At 53.6% G+C, this 21,269-nt stretch overlaps 1 protein-coding gene across 1 annotated transcript; it reads left to right on the forward strand.

Moving 5' to 3' along the window:
• Positions 1–441: 441 nt before the first annotated feature.
• On the forward strand, positions 442–6,656 carry LZTS1 (leucine zipper tumor suppressor 1; the record flags this gene model as incomplete). Its single annotated transcript, XM_080710863.1, has 3 exons — positions 442–786; positions 3,456–4,259; positions 6,003–6,656. The coding sequence occupies 3 exons, from the start codon at positions 442–444 to the stop codon at positions 6,654–6,656; spliced, it is 1,803 nt and encodes a 600-aa protein (XP_080566989.1).
• Between the last annotated feature and the right edge of the window lie 14,613 nt (positions 6,657–21,269).

The following is a 21,269-nucleotide window of genomic DNA, read 5'->3' on the forward strand; positions in this document are numbered from 1 at the left end:
TCCTCCTGTCTTAGTCTCCCAAATGCTGGGATTACAAGCGTGTGCCACCATGCCCAGCCACAAGATCCTCTTTCAAAATAAAAATAAAATAGAGCTAAAGGTGTAGCTTGAAGGTAGAATGCCCCTTGGTTCAATCTCCAGTACCACAAAAAATAATGATAACAAATAAAAAGGTCTGGAGTGTAGAATATCCCCAGGTTCAATCTTTAATACAGGAGGTGGGGGGAGAGGAGGGAGAGAAAGCTAGATAGATAATGCTGTGCGGTACCCGGCCCCATCTCAGGCTGACTCCGTCTCTCTCCTTACAGGTCTGTGGCTCTCCTGTGCTCTGTGAGGGCTTTGCTATGACAGCTGTCCCCTCGCCGAGCCAGGACTGCCCCTCACCGCCACAGCCGCGCCAGGCCCCCGCCCCGCCCCGCCATTCCCTGGCCCGGAGACACCATGGGCAGCGTGAGTAGCCTCATCTCCGGCCACAGCTTCCACAGCAAGCACTGCCGGGCGTCGCAGTACAAGCTGCGCAAGTCCTCCCACCTCAAGAAGCTCAACCGCTACTCCGACGGGCTGCTGCGATTCGGCTTCTCCCAGGACTCGGGTCATGGCAAGTCCAGCTCCAAAATGGGCAAGAGCGAAGACTTCTTCTACATCAAGGTCAGCCAGAAGGCCCGGGGCTCCCACCGCCCCGACTACACCGCGCTGTCCAGTGGGGACATCGGGGGCCAGGCCGGGGTGGACTTTGACCCGTCCACACCACCCAAGCTCATGCCCTTCTCCAATCAGCTAGAGATGGTAAGCGGGGCAGGGGGCAAGGGTATAAAAGGGAAGGCGTGGGAGGAGGAGGCTGGGATGGGCAGGGGGGGTATGGAGGGGGACAGTGGTAACTTTTTATCCTAGAAGCCAAGACAGAGGGGTGAGGGCCGAAGTGCTCAGCCACACCACAGAGATCAAAAAATGGATGAGGAATGAAAGCTCATTCGGTGCCGGGCTGGACCGCTGACCTGGGCTCAGCCCCCACGGCAAAGAAGAAAGGGAGCCCTTTGAGGTGGTGCACTCCTGTGATCCCAGTACTTGGAGGCTGAGGCAGGAGGACTGCACATTAGAGGACTGCCTCAGTAACCGAGAGAGGCTTTCAGCAACTTAGAATGACCCTGTTTCCAAACAAAACAAAACAAAACAAAACAAAATGAGAGCTGGGCGTACAGCTCAGAGATAAGAATGCACCTGGGTTCAATTCCCAGTACCAAAAAAAAAAAAAAAAAAAGAGCAAGCATTTCTGAGTTCTGCTGGCAGGTGCCTGGGTTGTCAAGGTTGGACAGACCACAGCTGCATTTTCAAAGGCCAGGGGAGGGCAAGGGGCTCTGTTATCACCTGGAAGAGCAGCTGGGGAGGAGTTGGCAATCACACACGCATGCGCAAGCCAGCCTGGAGACATCCTTGGCTAAATAAGGGCTGGGATTTTGTTATCAGGCAAACAGGATGCAGCAGCGACCTGGGTCTTCAGAAGCCCAGGCCCCAGGCCAGCTTGGGTACAGTGAGCCCCCCCGCCCCAGTGCACCCTGAAAGCAATGTTCCCGTTCAGTCCCCCACCCCTACCATGCAGGAATGAATCTGTGGCTTTGATATACGGCATAAACATCCCTTGTCTTGTATGCTTACCACCAGAAGAAGTGTTTCAAATTTCAGATTTGGGGGAGTTGGGGAATATTTGTATACACCTAATGAGATATCGTGGGAATGAAACCCAAGTCTAAACATGAAATTCATTTATAGTTCAAATGTACCTCATATACATAGCCCAACTGTAACTACAATACATTTTTTTTTTTTGTACTGAGGATTGAACCCAGAGGTGTTCTACCTCTGTGCTATACCCCCAGCCCTTTTTATTTTTGTTTTAAACAGAGGTCTTGCTAAGTTGCTGCTGGGGGCCTCACTGAGTTACCGAGGCTGGCCTTGAGTCTGTGATACTCCTGTCTCAGCCTCCCAAGTACTGGATTACAGCCAACATGCCCGGCTTCTATAATATTTTTAATAGTTTGTGCACAAAAGGAAACTTCATGGTGTGAAACTTTCCCCTTGTGGCATGATGCCAGGGCTCCAAAAGTTTCAGATTCGGGAGCATCTAAGCCGGGCGTGGTGGCGCACGCTTGTCATCCCAGCATCTGGGAGGCTGAGACAGGAGGATTGTGGTTCTCGGACAACCTCAGCTAGTGAGGCCCTCTGCGACTCAGTGAGACCCTGTTTCAAAATAAAGATAAAAATAGGGCTGGGGGTGTAGCTCAGAGGTAAAATGCCTCCCAGTTCCATCCTCAGTAAAAGAAAAAGTAAGCTGGGCGTGGTGGCACACACTTGTAATCCCAGAGCTTGGGTGGCTGAGACAGGAGGATGGCACAGATTCGAAGTCAGGCTCAGGTATTTAGTGAGGCTCTCAGCAAGGTCCTGGTTCCAAATAAAGTATAAAATAGGTCTGGGAGTATAGACCGGAGGTATAAAAAAAAAGCCCCTGGGTTCCACTCCCAGTACCGAAAGAAAAAAGAAAGAAAGAAAGAAAGAAAGAAAGAAAGAAAGAAAGAAAGAAAGAAAGAAAGAAAGGAGGAAATGGAGCATTTAAGTTAGGATATTCAGATTACAGGTGCTTCACCTATACTGAGGACCTCTTATGTCTCCATAAAACTTTCAACCTTTCAAACAAAGGGCTCATAAACTGTAAAGTACTCTACTGGTGGAAATTACAAGTTTAAACAAGGATTCTTTATTTCCAGTGATTCTCCCAACCCTGAGAGGAGGCTGTGGTTAGCATTTTTGCTTCGGGCTCACTAGAAGTGGCCTTTAAAGAGGAAAGGGCTTAGACCTACACGAGAGACCTACAAGAGGACACCAGCCTGTCCAGCGTAGTGTCCTGACCTCGCCACACAGACCCAAAGCTGAGCCCTGGCATAGCCGTTCAGCCAGTGAACCTAAAACTGTGCCTATCACCTTAAGAGGGCCGGGACAAGCTGGTGGCAGGTTGTTGCTTCATAGAACAGAGCCCAGAAGCCAGGCGTGGAGGTGCACACTTGTAATGCCAGCATTTGGGAGGCTGAGACAGGACGATTGAGGTTCACGGACAGCCTCAGCTGCTTAGTGAGGCCCTTTGTAACCTAGTGAGACCCTGTTTCAAAATAAAAGAATAAAAAATAGGGCTGGGAGTGTAGCTCGGCGGTAAAATGCCCCTGGGTTCCATCTCCAGTACCAGACAAAAAAAAAGAACAGAGCCCAGGCCACCACCAAAGTTATTCCCCAGGTAGGGAGGATTTTCTCTCTCCTAGGAAAGATTTGCCACCAGGAAGGTCTGCCATGGCTCTTGACCAAGGGTATGGCAGGAGCTCTGAGCTCTGGCTGGCGCGAGGTGTACCGGGTGGGGCAGGAGCGGGCCGGCGACACTCGGGGTCAGTCAGGTTTTTTCTTTGCCCCTCCAGGGTGCAGACAAGGGGGCAGTGAGGCCCACAGCCTTCAAGCCCGTGCTGCCGCGGTCCGGAGCTGTCCTGCACTCCTCCCCGGAGAGTGCCAGCCACCAGCTGCACCCCGCCCCTCCAGACAAGCCCAAGGAGCAGGAGCTGAAACCAGGCCTGTGCTCCGGGGCCCTGTCCGACTCCGGCCGGAACTCCATGTCCAGCCTGCCCACGCACAGCACGAGCAGCAGCTACCAGCTGGACCCGCTGGTCACGCCCGTGGGGCCCACCAGCCGTTTCGGGGGCTCTGCCCACAACATCACGCAGGGCATCGTCCTGCAGGACAGCAACATGATGAGTCTGAAGGCCCTGTCGTTTTCGGACGGGGGCAGCAAGCTGGCCCACCCGGGCAAGGCAGACAAGGGCCCCACGTGTGTGCGTGCGCCCATCTCCACGGACGAGTGCACCATCCAGGAGCTGGAGCAGAAGCTGCTGCAGAGGGAGGGTGCGCTACAGAAGCTCCGGCGCAGCTTTGATGAGAAGGAGTTCTCCTCGGGCCAGGTCTTCGAGGAGCGGCCGCGGCGCGCCCGGGATGAGCTGGAGGGCCCCGAGCCCAAGAGCGGCGGCAGGCTGAAGCAGGCCTCGCAGAAGAGCCAGCGCACCCAGCAGGTGCTGCACCTGCAGGTGCTACAGCTGCAGCAGGAGAAGCGGCAGCTGCGGCAGGAGCTCGAGAGCCTCATGAAGGAGCAGGACCTGCTGGAGACCAAGCTCCGGTCCTACGAGCGGGAGAAGACCAACTTCGCGCCCGCGCTGGAGGAGACCCAGTGGGAGGTGAGCGGGTGCCACGGTGCCGGGCTAGGGGTGCAACACGCTGCCCAGGTGCACGGCCACAGGGCCAGATCACGAGCCAAGGAAGGGGCTTCCAGGAAACTGCGACGAGGCACGCACTTAGTTTAAGCTTTCTTCTCTCTCCCTGCCATCGCCCGCCCGGTCCCAGAACTGAGTCTGCTAGCTGAGCACCCAGACACTGAGAACTTAGCTGAAACTTACTGGAAGTTCAAAAGAAATGCAGCAGGTGCAAGGACCCAGGAGAGAGAGGGTGTGGGTTGGTTTGTCGCTTTTAGGATAAGGCCCTCGCCCACTTGTTTTTTGTTTTGTTTTGTTTTTGTTGGTGTGTGTGTGTGTGTGTGTGTGTGTGTGTGTGGTACCGGGGATGGAACCCAGGGGCATTCTACTTCCAAGCTACACCCCCAGCCCTGTTTTTATTCTTTATTTTGAGACAGGGTCACACTGAGTTGCAGAGGGCCTCACTAAGTAGCTGAGGCTGGCTGTGAACTGCGATCCTCCTGTCTCAACCTCCCCAATGCTGGGATTACAAGCGTGCCCACCACGCCCGGCTGCCCTCGCCCACTTGTAAGAGCGATTAGCAGCAGGTCTCAGGGACAGAATTAGCCCCTTCTTGCATCAGTGTAAGTTCAGCTTCTACTTAGTGAGCTGAGATGGAAACAGAGGAGCGAAGACACACACACACACACACACACACACACACACACCACACAAACCTTGGAATAAAGCATCAGGACCCAGTATGCCTGAAGAGCTGCCATAACTCTCCATTTTTACTGGAGAGGAATCGTGAGGGAATATGAAGGTGGCCTCCAGTCTTATTCCAAGAGTCCATTTTGCAGAGGCCAGACCCTGGCCTCCACTGATTTTGTTTTTTTGTTTTTGTTTTTTGTTTTTGTTGTTGTTGGTAACTGGGGATTGAACCCAGGGGCGTACTAGCTTTGAGCTACATCCCAGCCCTTTTTTTATTCTTAATTTTGAACCTGGCTCTCACTAAGTTGCTAAGGCTGGCCTCAAACCTGCAATCCTCCAATGTCAGCCTCCCGAGTTCCAGGATTATGGGCATGCACCACCACACCTGGCTTCACTCACTCTTGAGACACAGCTGACCATCTTCTGTCGATCCCAAGTGACCAAGACCCCCTAGACACGCAGCTCTGATTCAAAGGTTTGGGTCTTCATCGGTGCTCCTCGCCGCACTCTGAGGGGCAGTAGGAAGAGCAAAGAGAGAGGAAGGTAGTGGGGGTAGGGGATGTAGCTGGTGGGGCCAGGCGGTGCCAGCCACTGGGGTCCAGCAGAGCCACTGAGATAGCCCTACCCCCGGTAGAGGGGAGGGTTGGCTCCGCACAGGGGTGCAGACAGAGGGCTGGGCACAGATGCCGGCAGCACTGGCGTTAAAGGTGGGCGGTGGAACTGTCAGCAGTGGGCAGATCAAATAAATCGCTGATGATTGGGTTGCACACCGCCATGGCTTTGGGCACAGACTGAGCTCTGAACTGTGAAGCGGGGGCGAGGCAGGCACACAGAAACCCAAGATGCATGAAAGAATGAACAGGGCCTCTCAGAGGGGCTCACCCTCCCCGGTCCCTCGGACCACCGCGCTTGCTTGGGAACTGTGGCCAGGGCTTTGGGTGAGGAGCACTTGACCCCTGTAGGCAGGCGGGGTGTCCCTCACTGGGGTAAGGAAGGACACTCACCTCTGTCCCCTCTCCCACCCGCCCGCGGCAGGTGTGCCAGAAGTCGGGAGAGATCTCGCTCCTCAAGCAGCAGCTCAAGGAGTCCCAGGCGGAGGTGAACACCAAGGCCAGCGAGATTCTCAGCCTGAAGGCGCAGCTGAAGGACGCGCGGGGCAGGCTGGAGGGCATGGAACTCACGACGCAGGACCTGGAGAGCGCCCTGCGCACCAAGGGCCTGGAGCTGGAGGTCTGTGAGAATGAGCTGCAGCGCAAGAAGAACGAGTCGGAGCTGCTGCGCGAGAAGGTGAGCCTGCTGGAGCAGGAGCTGACGGAGCTGCGGGCCCAGGCCGCCCTGCAGCGGGAAGGCGCGGCCCTGGGGCCCACGCCCACCTTCTCCGAGGACATCCCCGCCCTGCAGCGGGAGCTGGAGCGGCTCCGGGCCGAGCTGAAGGAGGAGAGGCAGGGCCACGACCAGATGTCCTCGGGCTTCCAGCACGAGCGACTGGTGTGGAAGGAGGAGAAGGAAAAGGTGATCCAGTATCAGAAACAGCTGCAGCAGAGCTACCTGGCTATGTACCAGCGCAACCAGCACCTGGAGAAGGCCCTGCAGCAGCTGGCCCGAGGGGACGGGGCCGGGGAGCCCTTCGAGATTGACCTGGACGGGGCCGACATCCCCTACGAGGACATCATAGCTACCGAGATCTGAGGACTGCTTGGGGCAGAGAGGACCGGGGACCTGGCACCAGGAGGCAGGGGCTGAGCTTGCCCAAGGAGGGCTCCCGCCCCTGCCACCTGCTCAGCAGCTGGGCCTCTGAGAGAAGCCACCTCCTGCTCAAGGGCCCGGGAGCCACAGCTGGTGGGCAGAGGTGACGGCATGGACTTTGGTCCCTTCCTCTGTCCCCGCCTCACCAGCCCTGCCTCACCAGCCCTGCGGAGCATCGGACCTCAGGGCTCTGACCCGCGGCACTCCCAGAGATGGATGCGGGCTCTCCGTGCACTGGTTAAAGGCTTGCTTACCCTTGTTCAAAACAGTGGAAGAACCCCTCCTCCAGGGAAGGGTCCTTGCCGAGGACAGACGCTCCCTTTCATGTCTGACCCCCAAACCTGTCTTACACCTGACACAGCGGGGTGCCTTGGGATAGGAGGAAGCCATGTGTGACCATAAGCCTTGGAGTCCGCCGCCGTCACAGCCTGAGCCGTTCTCTGGCCTCGGAGGTGCAGGGCTTGGTGCGCGGCGCAGAGAACTGGTTCTCCCAGCAAGAAAGGAGAAGCAGCGGTGCGCGCTTGTAATCCTAGTGCTTGGGAGGCTGAGGTGGGCCTCCCAGGGAGGCCAGCAGGAAGAGCTGAGAGTGACAACCAGAGGCAGATAGTGCGACCGGCCTCTAACTGGCCCTACACACTCAGCCTCTGGACAGCTGGTGGCCTTTGACCTAAGTGACCATTCTTCTTAAAGCCATAGACATGGGGGGTCCCAGGCTGGCATGCTGGGAAAGGAACCCAGAGGGCGTGGCCTTCCCTCTATCCCAAGGGAGCCTCCTGATCTTCCCTGCTGGAGCAGAGGCAGGGGCCTCCCTGTCTGGGTCAGAGTTGGCCAGCAGCCACTCTGGAAGGTTTTCCCTTCCCAAGCAAAGAGATTTGCTTGGGTCCCAAATAACTCACCCACTCAAATGAGCAGGGGCCAAATGGGCATTCCCCTCCTTTCCCCGTGGCCCTGTCGGCCGCATCTCTTCCCCCTTAGCATCAGTGGTGCTAAGTGCCGTGTCTTTGGAGGTAAGGATGGGTCCCCAGAATGCCAGTGGGCCAGCGCCCAGGCAGGATGAAGCGCACGCTCCAGGCCCGCCCGCTGCACTCCCTCCATCCCCAGCCCCATGGGAGCCCCAGGCTGGGAAGATCTCAGTCAGAGAGCAGCAGCCCTCCTCGGGGTGCCCAGTGTCTGATGGGGGCCGGGCATCTCTTTTGAAGATGTTCTAGAGCCGGGGAAGAGAAAAGTAGAGTTTCCAGTTGCTTGGTTCAGGGAATTTTCTCTTCTTTTTTATTTTTTATTTTTTATTTTTTTCTCCTGTCTTGTCTGTTCAGAAGCAAGCCAGATCCAGCAGGCAGCGGGCTGCTCCTTCTGCTATTTTTGACGCCAGCCACAGCTGCTATTGGTAGCTCGGCCAGCCCTGGCTGGGTCCCTGTGCCTCCTGCCTGCCTGCGAAGGGGCCCAGGCACAGGAGAGATGAGGAAGGACTTTTAGGTTCTCGATAGCCAGGAATGACCCCCCCCCAGTTTGCCTTCCCGATGCACCCCAGTTTCCCCAAGTTTGGGCGGAGGGCAGGATGCCTTTCCTTTGGGTGGTACTGCCCTCTGGTTCCCAGGGTTACCTGCCATCCTCACAAGACAGGGGAGGCCCTCTGGAATTTGAAACCATTACTCTTAGTCACTGATGCTGTTTAAACCAGAACCTGGACTCAAAAGGCCCTCCCTGTCTGGAGGCAGGACCCTCCCATGGGCACCGTTTAGACCCTGTCAAAGATGTCCCACAGCCCTCAGTTCCACCATCTCCACCGGCCTGTGCCTTGTTCAAGTCCTTCCTCCCAGAGATATTGTGAGTGCTGGCTAGCTGTCCGTCCCAGCCAAACCCCCTCCCCGCATTGTAGCCATTAGCTCAGAAAGCCACCCTCAAAAGCCCACCAGAGAAGCCAGGCTGAGGGCAGGCGCCCAGACACAGAGCTCACGGGTCCGCAAGGCCGAGATGACAGGTGTCCTTTGGGGGCTGCCACCAGCCCAAGGCCGCCGCCGGTAGCCCATGTTGGTACGACTGGAGCATGCTGTAACCCAGCCATCTCGCCGTCCTGTGGGCTCTCTTTCTTCCCTCCTGGTCCAGAGGCATCCTCACCATCCTGGGAACACACCAAGCCTAGCCTTTCTAGAGGGACGCTCTGTAACACAGAGGCTGAGCAGGATGGGGGAGTCTGGGCTCAAGTCAGACAGCTCCTGCAGACCCACACTCTGCTCCTCCAAAGACACCTGTCCTGAAGAGGCTCCGGGTCCCTGCAAACAGCATCATCCCACAGCACTTCACCAAGGAGAGGACCACCTGGGGCGTTGGATGACCAGGCTCCCCCGCGCACTTCGTTGGGGGGGGCATACTGGGCTCCCGTGGTACTGAGCTCGGCTGGGTGCTGGAGGCTTGGCGTTGCTCCCCCGAGAGGCACTTTCCAAGCTCTTGTGCAGCCCCAGTCTAGCATCTCTTAGGCGAGGGAGTTGCCCAGGGAGGAGCCAGGCTGGCCAGGGAGCTCCGGGTGGGCCTGAGCGGTCCCTACCAGCCCGAACCACAGGAGGCCGCAAGCACCCATGGGTGGCATCTGCTCCGACCCTGTCTGCAGGCAGAATGGGACCTCTGCAGAAGCTGGCCTGGGACGGACTGGTGTTTGCAAGACTATGTACATAGTTCTTTTCCTCTTTGTTGTTTCTGGTTCGGTTTGCTTTGCCTTGACAGCTTTCACTTTTATTTTATTTTCGACATCCCTTTTTGGCCATGTAAACTATTTCTGGTAATTTTATGTTTTTATTTATGAATAAAGAATGCCATTTCTCATGCCCTTCACAGCCAGCTTTTTCTCCCCAGATATTTCCCCTCATTTTGTTCTGGTGTGTTTGTTTCTTAGAACAAGAGGCCCGGGCTCTTCACAGCAGCCAGGGGGACAGTACGCAGGAGGAGGCTAAGACAGGAGGATCCCAGGATCAAGATCAGCCTCGGCAACTTAGTAAAACTCTCAGCAACTTAGTGAGATCCTGTTTCAAAATAAAAAGGGCTGGCTGGGTGCAGTGACGCCCGCCTGTAATCTCAGTACTTGGGAGGCTAAGACAGGACCATCGCAGGTTCAAGATCAGCCTCAACAACTTAGCAAGACTCTCGGCACCCTAGGGAGACCCTGTTTCTGAATAAAAAGGGTTGAAGTTGGGTATGGTGGTGCACGCATTTGGGAGGCTGAGACAGGAGGATCGCACAGGTTCGCGGCCAGCCTCGGCTACTTAGTGCTCTCAGCTACTTAGAGACCGTTTCCAAATATAAAAATGGTCTAGGAGTATAGCCCGGAGGTAGAAAAGCTCCTGGATTCCACCCCCAGTACCACTAAATATATTAAATAAATAAATAAATAAATAAATAAATAAAGGTTGGCTGGGTGTGGTGGCATGCCTGTAATCCCAGTACTTGGGAGGCTGAGACAGGAGCATCGCAGGTTCAAGGACTGCCTCAGCAATCGAGGGAGACCCTGTTTCAAAACAAAAAATTTAAAAAGGGCTGAGCATGTATCTTGAGGTAGAATGCCTCTGGGTTCCATCCCTAGTACCACCCCCCCCCCACACACACACACAGTCTAGGGAAGAAGTCTTGTGTCTAGGGTTGGACAGTCCCTAGCTGGCCCCCACCCCTCACCAGTGATCTTATCTCGGGCCCTGGGCCCACCCAAAGAAAGAGTGGGAGGGGACCTCATAGAGGCAGGGGGCCCAAAGAAAGCCCAGCCTCCCCCTCCTCACCAGCTGCTCACCTCACCTGCCAACTCCTTGGCCTATTGCATATGGCCTCTTGGCCAGAAACCAGAGCAGCTATTGTTGCCCCAGGCCCCTAGCTGGGAGGTGCGGTCAGCACAGTGGCCATCTGTCCCCTGCCCAGCACCAGGCTGCCGGTTCACCTTGACAGGCGCTCCCTCCTGTCCGGGGCTCAGACCCTGCCCCCGAGGGGCTGCTGTTCCGGAGGCAGGAGACAGAAGGGGTGTGTTAGGAGGGAATTAAAGAGCCAGCAGTGGCCCTGGGCCCACGGCAGGGCCTCCGCTGTGCGGAGTTGGCAGCAGGAAGGCCTCTGCTCACCAGGACATGTAAGAGGAGCAGGGAGGGAGGAAAGTCGAGTCACTGCTTGCAGGCAGGCGTTGACTGCTCCACTGTGGAGGGCCCCACCCATCAGGTAGCAGGAGCAGCACAGGGACAGGCAGCCGAGAAGTGACGGAGCCAGGACAGAAGCCATACTCTGTCTAAATCAAAAGCCACATGCCAGCTCTGAAAGAGCTGGGCAACTCCACAGAGACACCTGTGGGTGGCCCCTCCCCTTTCTCTGGGATAACCCTGCTATAACCAATGGGATTCTGCAAAAGTGAGGCTCTGCCCATTTCAGCCTAAGCTTAGAAGGCCTGGCCGCTTCCACTTATATATTCCTAAGGACCCTGAGCTACCATCTAAGAAGTCCCTATCCAAGCCGGAGTGGTGGCGCACGCTTGTCATCCTAGTAGTTGGGAGGCTGAGACAGGAGGACTGCAGGTTTGCAGCCAGCCTCAACAACTTAGTGAGGCCATCCGCAACTTAGTGAGACTCTGTTTCCAAATAAAAAAATAAAATAGGGATAGGGATGCAGCTCTGAAATAGAACATCCCTGGGCTCCATTCCCAGTAACACACACACACACACACACACACACACACACACACACACACGTCCCTGTTCCTATCAAAGAGGCCACATGGAATGTTAGCTTGGCTCCATCTTCAAATGAATGAAGTTAAGTGATCAGGACCACCCAGGACCTACCCAATCCCATGTGGTCCAGAGACCTGCTTCCCAACCCCTCCAGGACCCTAACTCTAGAACCAAAAGTTCTCTCTCTCTCTCTCCCTCTCTCTCTCTCTCTCTCTCTCTCTCTCTCTCTCTGTGTGTGTGTGTGTGTGTGTGTGTGTGTGTGTGTGTGTGCTCCTGGGGGTGGAACCGAGGGGCATTCTACCTCTGAGCTACACCCCCAGCCATATTTTACTCTTTTATTTTGAAACAGGGTCTCACTAAACTGCGAAGGGCCTCACTAAGCAGCTGAGGCTGGCCACAAACCTGCCATCTTCCTGTCTCAGCCTCTCAAGTACTGGGATTACAAGTATGCGCCACTGCGCCTGGCTGCCACAAACACTTTCAGCGGCAGCACTTCTAAGCCACTAAAGTCAGGGCGACCCATCACAAGGAATAGAACTAGATGACCAAAGCGCCCTCCAGCAGCTCCTTGCTTGGCGCCCTGCCAGCCTCTCTCCATCCGAGCTGTTAGCGCTTACACAAAGACAGCATCCCTGGAAGGCCGGGCCAGGCCAAAGCTGTCCCGGCAGGAGGAGGGGCAGGAAAATGGGGAGCAAAGGCATTACCCCCCCTCAGAGTCCCTGGAAGACCCAAGCCTTCCTGGAGCATCCCAGCCTTCTTCTTATTCTAGAAAAGAATAAAAAGAACAAAAGAGAAATGAGAGAAAGACTCCTTCCTCCAACAGCAGGCAGTGAAGACCTCGGCCTCCAGCATCCACAGCACTGTCTCCGGTATTTTTATCCAGCCTTAGCCAGACTCGGCGCACAAGTGTGCGTGCGAGGCAGATCGCAGAGCTCCCAGGCAGCCTGAGCAGCAGGTGCCTTCAGAGCTATTTGAAGAAGGTCATGCTGCCCCCGAATGTCTCTCCAATCAGGTGGCACCGGGCCTGAAATATCACCATGGCATTCATTCATGCATATATTCATTCAATAAACATGTCTTGAACGCCTACTTCATGCCCAGCCCGGTCTAGATGCCAGAAATACAGAGATGAACAGACAGTCAGGGTCCTGTCTTCTTACGGAGTTAACTCTGAAATAAACAAATAATAATGTTCCATTACGCTGAGTGCTGCTGAGGATGTAGCAGGGTGGTCAGGCAGCCGTGTCAGCAGGTGCTGTCAGCAGGGGGGTTGGGGGAGCATTGGTATGGGAACAAAGTTGGTGAACCACACATGTCCCCTGATTTCAACATCTTTTTGTAAAATTTTCTTGTGGGAAAAATTTTACTGGGAATTGAAAATTTTATGACTGGAGATCAAGCCTGGAGGCATTCTACCTCTGAACTACACCCCTATTTTATTTTGAAACAGAGTCATTAATTTGCAGAAGGCCTCACCAATTTGTAAAACTGACCACAAACCTGCAATCCTCTTGTCTCGGCCTCCCAGTTACTGGGATTACAGGTGCCCCACCATGCCTGGCAGCAGATACCTCTTAGGAGGAAGCTTGTAGCTTCCTTCTGTGACCTTGACTTCCCATGTGGCTGGTCCCCTGAACGTCTCCCCCACGTACCTCCCTCCCAGCTACAACAAGCTCCTCTCACACCTCCCAGTGACGACCTTTGAGAAGCCTTAAGCATTGAATGTTGATGAAAGATGACGTTCTTTGACATGGCTCCATCCTTACAGGGATGCTGAAATCAAAATAGCTTCGTTCTAGGTAATTTGATCAAGAAATGTATAAGCCAGGTGTGGTAGCTCACACTTCTAATCCCAGTACTTGGGAGACTGAGACAGGAGGATCGCAGGTTTGCAGCCAGCCTCAGCTACTTAGTGAGGCCCTCTGCAATTAAGTGAGAACCTATTTCAAAATAGAAAATAAAAAATAGGGCTGGGGGTATAGCTAGGAGGTAGAGTGTCCCTGGGTTCCATCCCTAGTGCCACACACACACACACACACACACACACACACACACACACAAATTTAACTGCTGCTGGGTGTGGTTGCAGATGCCTATAATATCAGTACTTAGGAGGCTGAGACAGGAGGATCATAGGTTAGAGGACAGCTTTAGCAATTTAGTAAGATCCTGTCTCAAAATAAAATAAAAATAATAAAAAGGGTTGGGGATGTATCTTGGAAGTAGAATGCCCCTGGGTCTAATCCCTTGTACAAAATAAATAAATAAATAAATAAATAAATAAATAAATAAATAAATAAAAAGAAAGTAATGTTCCAGGCATGGTGGCACATGCCTATAATCTCAGTACTTGGGGAGCTAAGACAGGAGGATGGTAGGTTTGAGACTAGCCTCAGCGATTTAGCAAGGTCCTCGGCAACTTAGTGATATCCTTCTTCAAAATAAAAAATAGAGCTGGGCATGGTGGCATGAGCTTGTAATCCCAGGATCTGGGAGGCCGAGACAGGAGGATCACACAGGTTAGAAGCCAGCTTCAGCTACTTTTGAGGTTCTCAGCAACTTAGGGAGACCTTGTTTCCAAATAAAATATAAAATAGGTCTGGGTGTAGCTCAGAGGTAGAAGGCCCCTGGGTTCTATTCTCAGTAACACACACACGGCTGGAGCTGGAGCTCTGAGTTAGAATGCCCCTGGTTTCAATCCCCAGTACGAGAGGGAGAGAGGGAGAGAGGGAGAGAGGGAGAGAGAGAGAGAGAGAGAGAGAGAGAGAGAGAGAGAGAGAGAGAGAGATTTAACCATCTGTGTTTGTTGCTGCTGTTTTTTGTTTGGGGAAGAAGTTTGTTTCACTGAGACACCAAGCGCACGTTTTCCCAGCCTGCGGGATAATCCCGACTTTCTCCAGGATGCCTTCTACCAACCTCTCCTTACACTTCAGAGCCATGTCTGATCAGTTTTTCCTCCTCCTCCTTTTCCTCCTCTTCCTCTTCTTCCTCCTGTTCCTCCTCCTCATTTTTGTTGTTGTTTGTTTGTTTGTTTTGATACTGGGGATAGAGTCCAAGGGCTTTCTACCTTAGAACTACACCCCAGCCATTTTTATTTCAAAACAGGGGCTTTCTAAGTTACTGAGGCTGGCTTCGAACCTGTAATGCTCCCTCCTGTCTCAGCTTCCCAAGTACTAGAATTACAGGTGTGTGCCACTGTACCTGCCCTGATTCCTGCCCGTCCATCGTCTTCTCTAGCCCATCAGATCCCTGACCCCGTCCATCTCTCCCTTCCTTAAAGCCCCTGCACTACCTACTTTTCCTCCTCCATCTACTTGGCGCAGCTGAGGTTACCCAAAGAATGGCAGAACTTCCAAGACTGCTCAGACACCTTCAAACGCCAGCAGCATCCGCTTTGTAGATTCGTGAAAGCAGGGCTCAGAAACGAGAGGCGAAAAGCCAGGCGTGGTGGCGCACGCTTGTAATCCCAGCATTTGGGAGGCCGAGACAGGAGGACTGCTGTTCACAAACAGCCTCAGCTACTTAGTGAAGCCCTCTGCAACTCAGTGAGGCCCTGTTTCAAAAATAAAGAATAAAAACAGGGCTGGTGGTGTAGCTCAGAGGTAGAATGCCCCTGAGTTCCATCCCTCGTTCTGCAAAAAAAAAGAGGGGATGTTCACAAGTGTTCTCAAGGTTATAGTTCTGGTAACCGTGTGTGTGTGTGTGTGTGTGTGTGTGTGTGTGTGTGTGTGTAATACTGGTGATTGAACTCACGGGCATTCTATCTCCAAGCTACACCTCTAGTCCTTTATATTTTTTTTCTTTTGAGACAAGGTTTTGCTAGGTTGCTAAGAGTCTTACTATGTTACTGAGGTTGTCCTCCAACTCGAGATTCTCCTGTCTCAGCCTCCCAAGTACTGGGGTTAGAGTTGTGCACCCCCATGCCTGGCACCTGCTGGTCTCTTTACCCACTCTCTGGTCCATTAAACCTACCAGTGCACAGTGGCCAGGCCTGTGCCCCCAGTGTGTTCCCACAATACCCCTTTTCCTTAGTTTCTTCTTTTCTTTTTGGTGCTGGAGATTGAGCACAGGTGATATTCTGTCTCCAAGCTACAATCCCAGACTTTTTTTTTTTTAAGCAAACAACAACAACAACAAAAATAAAACAGGGTCTCACCAGGCATGGTGGTGCACACTTATAATCTCAATACTTGGGAAGCTGAGACCGAAGGACCACAGGTTCAAGGACAGCCTCAAAAAGTAGTGAGACTCTCACCAACCTGGCAAGACCCTGTTTCCAAATAAAAAATAAAATAAGGCTGAGAGTGTAGCATGGAGGTAGAGTGTTCCTGGGTTCAATCCCCAGTGTCACGAATAAATGAATAAATAAGTTAAATAAGCAAACAGGGTCTCACCAAGTGTTTGAGGTTCTTGTTAAGTGGCTGAGGCTGGCCTCTGACTTGAGTCCCCATCTTCCTCAGCCTTCCAAGTGCTGGGATTACAGCTGTGTACCACCACACCTGGCTCCTTTTTTCCCCACAACCTTCAGAGCCTTCCCACTGGTCTCAGAATAAAGCTCAGCCCCCGCCCCAGGCAGGCAGGGCAGCCTGCCGCCCCAGGCAGCAGACACATTTATAATGTGTCTCCACTTTATGGTTCCAACACATCCCGTAGCAAATCTGAGTCTAATCACGGGACTCGAGGATTCCCTAAAACATAACTGTGAGCTCCATCCACTGAGAGGAATTCCTTGCCATCCGCAAGCCTCATGAGAAGTCTCTACTCTGCCATCCAGTCCAGTGTTCCACTCTGAGGCCCTCAGCATGGCATGGTGGCTAAGTGTACCACCTACAGAATAAGAGTTACGAGCTGGGCGTGGTGGCACACGCTTGTATTCCCAGTCTTCAGGAAGCTGAGACAGGAGGATCACGATTGTGGACAGCCTCAGCTACTTAATGAGGCCCTTTGCAATTCAGTGAGACTCTGTGTCAAAATAAAGAATAAAAAAGAACAGAGCTGGGGATGTAGCTTGGAGATAGAATGCCCCTGGGTTCCATTCCTGTCACAGCAAATGAATAAATTAATTAATTAAAATAAAAAATAAGCTGGGTGTGGTGGTGCACACTTGTAATCCCAGCATTCAGGAGGCTAAGACAGGAGGATCACGGTTCATGGACAGCCTCAGCTACTTAGCGAGGCCCGTTGCAACTCAGTGAGACCCTGTTTCAAAATAAAGAATATAAAAATAATAGGGCTGGGGGGTGTAACTCAGAGGTAGAATGCCCCTTGTTTCCGTCCATAGTATCAGAAAATAAAAATAAAGAATAAAAAATAAAAAATAGAGAGAGCTGGGGGTGTAGCTTGGAGGTAGAATGCTTCTGGGTTCCATCTCTAGTGCCAGAAAGAAAAAAGAAAAAAGAAAAAGAGCTCTCGGAGCTTGCAAACACCCCCGCTGCTGAGCTGAGCTGTGTGGGACTAGATAAGTCACGTAACCTCTCTGTGCCTCAGAGGGTTGTTTTGACAATTGAATGCGATAATACCCAGGGAAAGTTAGACTAATCACGATTTGATTAGTCTACCACCACAGTGCAGCGTGACTGTAGTGACTGTTTGTTAGTATAATGGTCTAATGTTGCTACACCTTAGGACAACAGCTAGTTCTAATCCAATCAGCTGTCTCTCCAGCCACCTGCAGCCGTTCTCTTCACCTCTCAGCTCCAGAAGGCTGGTGTGTGTGTGTGTGTGTGTGTGTGTGTGTGTGTGTGTGTGTGTGTGCGCGCGCGCGCGCGCGCGCGCGCGCACACACACACAGGCACGCTCTTCCTAATGCCTCTCTCCTGCTCTCCCACCCCTGCTGCCTCAATTACAGCTAATTGAGAGCTAAGGAGGCTCACAACGGTGTTGGCCATCAGTGGCAGGTGAGGCGAATTCAAGTCCTCGTTCTGAAAAAAGAACAGGAGGCTTTGCCTGCATGGCCATCACTCTGGCAGTGACCGCGGCTGTGCAGGACAGGGGGGCACGCAGCCCGAGGGTCCGAGGTCCTGGCTTCCGTCTGCTGGGTAGGTCTTCTAGGCAGGAGCTCACAGGGCGAGGGCCGGGATGCTCTCACACTGAGGAGAAGAGAAGGCAGCCCTCACTCCTGTCACCAGGCCTTCAGGAAGCCGTGAGTCTCAATCTGTCACTTGCACGGAGCCCTCACAGAATCCCTGCCCAGCTCAGGAGGACGCTGTGGCACAGGATGGTCCTGTGGGTACCAAAACCAGCATCGCAGAGGACCCTCCAGGGTGGCGACTCTTTTGCTCCGGACTCTCCCATTTTTCCTCCCTGCGACATCCCCCAGGGGACAGACTTTACTGAGGGATGCAGTCTCCCCTCAACCTCTCCCCTTTCCATCACAGAGCTCTGAAAACCACCACGAGAAATACGCCTTTTGAGCCAGCAGGGTGTGGTGATACGCACCTGTAATCCCAGTACTTGGGAGGCTGAGACAGGAGGCTCACAGGATCAGAGCCAGCCTCAGCACCTTGGTGAGTCTGGCTCCAACTTAGTGAGACCCTGTTTCCAAAGAAAAAATAAAATAGGGCTAAAAGGCCGGGAGTGGTGGCGCATGTTGGTAATCCCGAAATTTAGGAGGCTAAGACAGGAAGCTCGCAGGTTCAAGGCCAGCTTCGGCTACTTACTGAGGCGCTCTTCAAATTAGTGAGACCCTGTTTCAAAATAAAGAATAAAATCTGGGCGTGGTGGCACACGCTTGTAATCCCAGCATTCGGGAGACTAAGACAGGAGGATGGCTGTTCACGGACGGCCAAAGCTACTTACGAGGCCCTTTGCAACCCTGTGAGACCCTGTTTTATTTCAAAATAAAAAAATAAAAATAGGGCTGAGGGTGTAGCTCGGACGTAGGATGCCCCTGAGTTCCATCCCCTGTACCGCAGAAAAAAAGTAAAATAAAAAGAAAAGATAAGGCTGAAGGTATAGCTAGAAGGTAGAATCACACACACACACACACACACACACACACACACACACACACACCTCTTTAGTTTGAGCGGGCAGGGTGGCACCCGAGGGTCTAGTCCCTAAAGCACCTGTAGGGTACTGGGTTCCTCTGCTGGCCATGGGGAGCTGGTGGGTGAGCAAGGGAGGCGGGCAGGGGAGGCGGATGTCCAGCCCGGCTCCCAGCCAGGTTGCCTTCCCTCCCCGCCTCCTCAGCTGAGCGCCCAGGGCCCTCCTGAGCCACTTTTGTTTGATGTCTTATATTTATTTTTTATTTATTTGTTCATTTATTGTGGAGCTGGGTATTGAACCCAGGGGCATTCTATCTCCAAGCTGTACCCTCAGGCCCATTTTATTTTGTAATCCCAGTACTTGGGAGGCAGAGACAGGAGGACTGCAGGTTCAAGGACCACCTCAGTAAGGAGAGAGACTCTCCTCAACCTAGCAAGACTCTGTTTCAAAATAAAATAAAATAAGCCACTGCCTTTTTTTTTTTTTTTTTTTTTTTGGTGGGTCTGGGGATGGAACTTAGGGGCATTTGACCTCTGAGCTATACCTCCTGTCCCATTTTTTATTCTTTTTATTGTGAAACAGGGTCTCACTAAGTTGCAGAGGGCCTCACTAAGTAGCTGAGGCTGTCCATGAACCACGATCCTCCAGTCTTAGCCTCCTCCTGAATGCTGGGATTACAAGTGTGCGCCACCACGCCAGGCTCAGCCACTGCCTTTTGACCCCGGAAAAACAGCACACTGTAGGGTGCTGACCTGCTCTATCTGGCTTCTCTAGTGGCAGTGGCGTAGAGGGCCCCACCCAAGGGCATCACTGAGGGCCCCAGGGCATCATTCATGCCCTTTAATTATAGACGGAGCCTGCAGGAATCAGGTTCCTTGTGGCAAAAACAGCACCTCTGCCGCCATGGGTCCCACCAGCGCCTCCTCCCGGCCCTGCCCCGTGACAGCCACTGCTTTCCAGGGAAGTGCTGGCTCTGGCTCCCAGCTGGCCCAGCCTCAGAGACTAAACTTAGAACACGGGCGGGGCTGAGGAGATGCCAACTGGGCAGGGGGGCAAAGGCGGCCACGGCAGCCACACAGGAAGGAGCCCCCGGAAAGTGCAGTCCCTAACCCACAGCCAGGCAGGGCGAGTGGACGTGTGGGTGAGAGAGCCCAGCCCCCCCATGGTGGAGGAAGCCTCACCCCACTCGCTTTCCTGGGACACGCAGACACGATGGGCAGCAAATAGCCGGTTTTCTCTAGTTTTTAGGTATCTTATAAGGTGGATATTGAAAACTGGGGCTGTGCCGGGGCTGCAGCTCTGTGGTAGAGGATTTGCCTAGCGTGTGCCGGGGCCTGGGTTCCACCAGGAACACGGCCAACCAAAAGGGAAGGAAGGAGGAAACGAGGAAGGAGAGAGGGAGGAGAGAGGGAGGAGGAACTCGAGAAGCCTGGGTGCAAGTGTGTGTGTGTGTGTGCTTTTGTGGTGTGTGTATGTGAATATATGTATTTGTGGGGATGTGGAAGTGTGTATCTGAATGCAGATATGTCTGTGAATGTGAGTGTGCATAGGTGTGCATGTATTTGTGGTGAGTGTGTGTGCCCATGTGGGTGAGTGCATGCATGTATGGGTGTGCATGTGTTTGTGGCATGTGGGTGGGTCTGTGTATGAGAGCAGATGTGGGTGTGCACCTGTGGGTGTGAGTGTATATGGGTGTGTATGTGTGAGAGTATGTAGGTGGTGCGAGTGTGGACATGGGTGTGCAGGGGTTGAGCAGGTGAGGCGTGTGTGCTGGAGGCGCCATCCTGGGGAGGCCGCCTCATTCCCCTACCTTGTCTCCCCCTCCTCGCTGGGAATAGCTGCGCAGTGTGTGGCCAGGCCAGTTGACCTGCGCAGGGCCCTCTCTGGGGGCCGCTCTCTTGGCCACCCCTTGGGGGCAGGAGGCAGGCAGCATGGGGCAGAGGGAGGCCCTTCACCCCCTTTGACAGCAAGCCTGTCATCCCCGGCGGGTCCAGTGGCCTCACCCAGGAAGGGTGGCCCAGCCTTCCCAGCAGGTGGGGAGTGAGAGCCTCATGTTGGGCGGGCTCCACCACCTCCCTGCCTTTCCTCTTTGCTCCCATCACTGTCCCCGCCTCCTCATGGGCCCCTGTACCTCCAACCAAGCCCAGTGGAGGGCTGGGCCTGGCTCCATCTGCCCGCCAAGACCTCCATGACTGGCACCCGGACCAACCAATGACCTGCACACACCTGAGGGGAGGCTTTGCTCCTGACTCCCCACCCCTCCTCCTCCATCTACCTTTGGGGGTGTTCCAGAACAGCTACTGGCAAAGATCAAACCATTCATGCACTCAGGCAGACCAGAGGGGAGGGAGGGACGCTGTGAACAGGTGCACCGTGCCCAAGTCCATCCAGAACTTGGGCTGCCTGGGGAGGGTGATGATGGCTGTTTCAAAGCCAGCCTCCTCACTGAGGTGCGACTCAGCCACAGGTGGCCACCGAATAGTGGCTTTTCTTATCCTTTGTGTTAGTCAGCCTTCTAGTACTGTAACAGATACCCGAGACAACTAGCTTATACAGATAAAAGGTTTATTTTGGCTCACAGTTCCAGGTTTCAGTCCTTGATCAGCTGGACCCAGTGCTTTGAGCTGGTGTTGTGGAGGCAGCACATCTTGTCCCTCGCCTCAAAGCCAAGAAGTAAAATAGCAAAGGAGGGGCTGGAATCCCACAATCCCCTTCAAAAGCACATCCAATGACTTAAAGACCTTCCAGTAGGTCCCGCCCCTTAAAGGTTCCACCACTCCCTCATAGCATAACCAAGTTTTTTTTTTTTTCTTTCCTTATTTTCTTCTTTTTCTTTTCTTCAGTACTGGGGATTGAACCCAGAAGCATTCTACCTCCA

This window comes from Muscardinus avellanarius (genome assembly GCF_963383645.1).
Source record: "Muscardinus avellanarius genome assembly, chromosome: 14".
Lineage (NCBI taxonomy): Eukaryota > Metazoa > Chordata > Mammalia > Rodentia > Gliridae > Muscardinus > Muscardinus avellanarius.